We start from the raw sequence: 4,552 nt of genomic DNA on the forward strand, positions 1-4,552 counted from the left end.
CAATGTCAAATAAATCGTCCGATTTTGAGGTGAACACGACTTCTTTTTTAATTTGACATTCGGTTCTTTTTGTAGAATTTTTTTGAACTGTTCTCCATTCATGACATAATTTTTCCAGCTTAGATATACAATGCTGAATGTCTTGTACAGGAATTCTTGCTTTTTCCCAAAATATTACTATTTCACGTACAGTGAGACGAGCACTTTCACGTATATTTAATTTAACAACTCGTAAGTTATATTATAAGTTTTATTATAATAATATAAGTATTTAATGCTTAAAAAAAATTAAATATTTACAATTATTGTTACTAATATAAAATAAACAAAATATAATATTAAATATTTAAAGTGAAATTTATTTCAAAGTGAACAATGCTCCATTCCATTTTTGTTAAAGATGTTCTTGGCGTACCACGTGTGAGCTTTCCAATTACTACTAGTGGTACGCGTACCATAGGTTGTAAAACGCTGTGTTAGAATATTAAATACCACTTACCACTATAATAATGAACGGCAGTGTCTTACACATTATGTAATAGGTACCTGGAAGACTTGTCGACTTTTTATCATCCTGAAACATAATCTTGGATGAAGACGCTTCAAGGACTAGCTATACTAATCCAATGTTTCGGTGGCGAGGTTCCTTCATTCTTTCTTTCAGGTAAGGCCATCTGGATCGATCCAAGCCCGGATTAAGGATCGAATTAATTAATGAAATTAAATAGTTAATTTAATTTAACCATATTTTTCATTTTTAACTTCAAAAATATTATATCACTAAATTTTTATGACTGTATAATATAATTGTATAATGTTATACTGTATATTAACACCTACGACCATCGATAATAAAGACTATCACGATGCAGTTTACAACTCCTATTTAATAAACTTCATCATATTGTTGTCTATTATTAGAATATTAAATTAACAAAATTTTTATTCTATAACTAGTTACTTATATATGGGTAGGTACTAAAATAATTAAATTTTTTTGAAAACTGTTTTCAACGCACTAAAAAATATATTTTTCGGTAATAAAGATACGACGCCGAAATAAACGGGCCCCGGGACCGAGCCCTCGGCCCCCTTAATTTGGGCTTGGATGGATCGATCGCGTAAAATAGTTTTGAAACTATTGAGTTTCACGCTAACTAATGAATGACATTATGTTTTCCTTTTCTGCAGGTTATATACTGAAACGTTTAGGTCACATGAACGTGTTTTCCATAATGTTCTTTGTGTACGCGTTGATATTTTTCCTATTTTCAATCATCAAAAACCCCGTTTACGTTTTACCAGCGGAGATACTCAGCGGCGTAGCGTTTGCACTCTTCTAGTTCGAGCCCTTAGAGCCGAAGGAACGTTTCAAGGATTCGTCGGGACAGTTTTGACGGGAATAGGTTAGTCCTACGATTTATGTTGCCGTTTTAATATTTTATCAATTATAATGTCAGATGCAAGTCTGGGCATAAACTAATTAAAAATTTAAAGTTAAGTTAAAAGTTAATTTAATTTATACTTTCAACTTAACTTCTGAAATTTAATTTTCATTGACTTTATTTTTAACTTAACTGATTTTTATTGATATAAACTTAATAAATAACGAGTTACTTTTAATCAAATCCATTTTACGATAATTTATAAATAATTAAATAATAAATATAATACAATTATTATTGATGATACATGTTGCATAAACATTTAATTTTTATTATTCTAAAGCCTTATATTACTGGCTATTAATACATTTAAAAAAAAATTAATAACTGAACTTAAATTAATAAGTTAACTGTAAGTTTCCATATAATTATTAACTTGACTAAGATAAGAAAAAAATTAGGAAATCTATTAACAAATACTATAGATAAGAATACGGGAAGCTCTGTAGGAAACTACAGGCGACATTTTGGCGCTTAATTTCACTGACTTCCCCTAACTGGTAATATACAAAAAACTAATACAAATAGTATGGCACCAAAATATGAATTAAATATCCACCATAAATCATTATTATTTTTATTATTATTATTTTCAACAAAACAGCAATATTCAGTACTCACATTTATGAGTGATAGGTACAATTGATAATATACTTTTGTAAATTTTAATATAAATATTGAAATATTGAATTAAAATCACGGACTACCAGTAGTAGTCTAGTAGTCTGTGATCAAAATTATAATAGGTATTGTATAATTGTTATTTTTTAAACCTATTACTTATCGTAATTAATTATCTTATTAAAAAAAACAAAATAAGGGAATTGGATAGGCAACCAATAGTGAACTTGAGCGCTATTGTGTCCCCTGAAATCCCATAAGCTTCCCGTATTCGAATCTATAGTATTTGCTATTAACTGAAAACTTTTTAAAATATTTTCTATCAACTTAACTTAATTTGATTAAAAATTATCATTAACTTACCCAGACTTGATCAGAGGTATTCAAACTGTGATCCAGGGGCGTCCTGAGATTTGGCGAAATAAGTCACGTCGAAGCACAGGAAATCAAAATTAATGTAGGCCATGCATAATTAATATGAATATAATTTATAATCAGTAAAGCGATTATGAAGACGACGACGAAACACATTACGCGACTATTTGAAGTTTTATTTCTAACACTAAAGTCACTGTTATTATCACCCATAGCCCATTATGACCCTATTGACCACATTGTATCCGTATTGTTTCAATTTGTGCATAATAATCCAAGAGCTGTAAAAATATTGCGAGTACACAAAGAAGCCGTGGGATGAAAAAATTTGAATACCTCTGAACTATAATATGATCGCATCACATGTGCACAACCGTTTGGTTATTGTATCGAAACGAAATCGTTTTGTTTTTAGGAACGCCCGTTGGTGGCTACATGTTCAAAATTATCGGAAGCATTTCATCTTTCAAATTATTAAGTATGCTTGTGCTAATCACGTGTATCGTACAAATCATTGTTAATCAGATGATAAATAGTTTTTCGAAAAATAGAAATATCAAAACAACTTCTCACACAGGTCAACCAGAAGTTGTCGTTGATTTTAAGTTATAGTTTATAATTATATGTTTATAGTGTTTAGGTACTAAAATATTTGAACAAAGCCAATTTTTATATATTTTTTTACTTTTCATGCGCCTGTTGAATGTTTGTAATGTAATGTATTTTGTATATTGTATTATAAGAAAAAAATCTATTAAAACGAAAGTTGGATGTACGGAACCAATTTTTAAGAATAGCTACAATGTACATAATATTATATTTTATACTGATATTGTTTTGCCTAGTATTTGTTATACACAACCTGAGTGATGTAAAATCGAAATATTTTTATATTATGGTAAAATATAAATTAACATCTAACTAGGAAATATAGTGACTATAGAAGACAATCAATATTATGTAATATTTTTTAGACATTTTCACATTGATACATGTATAAGAATCTAATCATATTCGATTCTAAGTGTAGGTATATAGCGATGTGGATATGTTCAGTTTTAAAATGATTGAATTGATAATTTGATGATTTATAAAATTTGAAATTTTTATTAAAAAAAAATCGATATAATTTTGGGTTTCCTACAGTGTTGGGAAATATCTAGATAAAAATTATTTGAACCAACATTCATGGATATTGGACTCACAAGCATAATAATTAATAATATTATAATAATTGTAATTTATAACAATTTAATATTTATATAACCCTATTAGAATTCCCGGTATTTCAGTTATCGCTTAACCGATCTGTACGACCTCTGTCCTCTGCTTTAAAAAATTTTAAATTATGTATTTTTTTTTTACCTGTAGACTCAAATAGGTATTCTGAATATTTTCAAATTTAAACATGAAATCATCTCATATTTATCTAGATAAAAATTATTACAGTCATCTTTATCTTTATCTAGATATTATTAGTTATCTATTCCCAACACTGGTTGCCTACTCATATTATTTTGAAAACAAACGAAATATTTATCGTGAAATCAAATTAATCTATAGCCAGGCTATAGAAAGCTAATTATAAAAGTATTTGTTTCAATATCCTCCTACCTGCAGTCGACTGTTCATGATCATTAATAAACAAAAGAAACAATAAATCTTAGAGTAGGGAACAACTATACTTGCATAATGGAGACTTCACTATGTTTTATAATGCGAATAAACCTAAATAAACGTTAACAGTTTATATTGATATCTACAGGTTGCTATTTTCGAACAACGCAGAATGACTCTAGAGTCATTAAATCCAACAAATATCAATAATATGAGATTAATTTTAAGCTTATCCTAAGAACAATTACCTACATTTTGTTATCATTACTATTATGTCTTATAAACTGAAGGACGGCAATAATTTATTTAAAATTACTATGCACTTATTTATAAAAATGCATTAGAGTGCATCATAAAATCGATTAAAAAAAAAAACAAATGTGCTATGCGAATTAAAAAAAGGTGCATCCACTTGATATTGTTTTCATTAATAATATTATTAATTTCCACTGATTTCATTACCTACCTACCTTTTATACCATGTTTTAGTATGA

The 4,552-nt window shown here is 28.1% G+C and overlaps 1 protein-coding gene across 1 annotated transcript in view; it reads left to right on the top strand.

Moving 5' to 3' along the window:
- The window catches only part of LOC115034240, a 7,630-nt gene extending 4,200 nt beyond the window's left edge, over window positions 1-3,430 (top strand). Inside the window, exons 2-4 of the mRNA XM_029490416.1 lie at window positions 543-664; window positions 1,192-1,406; window positions 2,857-3,430. Coding sequence (XP_029346276.1) covers window positions 627-664; window positions 1,192-1,406; window positions 2,857-3,053 — 450 coding nt within the window. The 5' untranslated portion in view covers window positions 543-626 and the 3' untranslated portion in view covers window positions 3,054-3,430. The remainder of the gene's footprint in view (window positions 1-542; window positions 665-1,191; window positions 1,407-2,856) is intronic.
- The last annotated feature ends 1,122 nt before the right edge of the window (window positions 3,431-4,552 follow it).

The sequence above is a fragment of the Acyrthosiphon pisum genome, chromosome A2 (assembly GCF_005508785.2).
Source record: "Acyrthosiphon pisum isolate AL4f chromosome A2, pea_aphid_22Mar2018_4r6ur, whole genome shotgun sequence".
In the NCBI taxonomy this organism is placed as follows: domain Eukaryota; kingdom Metazoa; phylum Arthropoda; class Insecta; order Hemiptera; family Aphididae; genus Acyrthosiphon; species Acyrthosiphon pisum.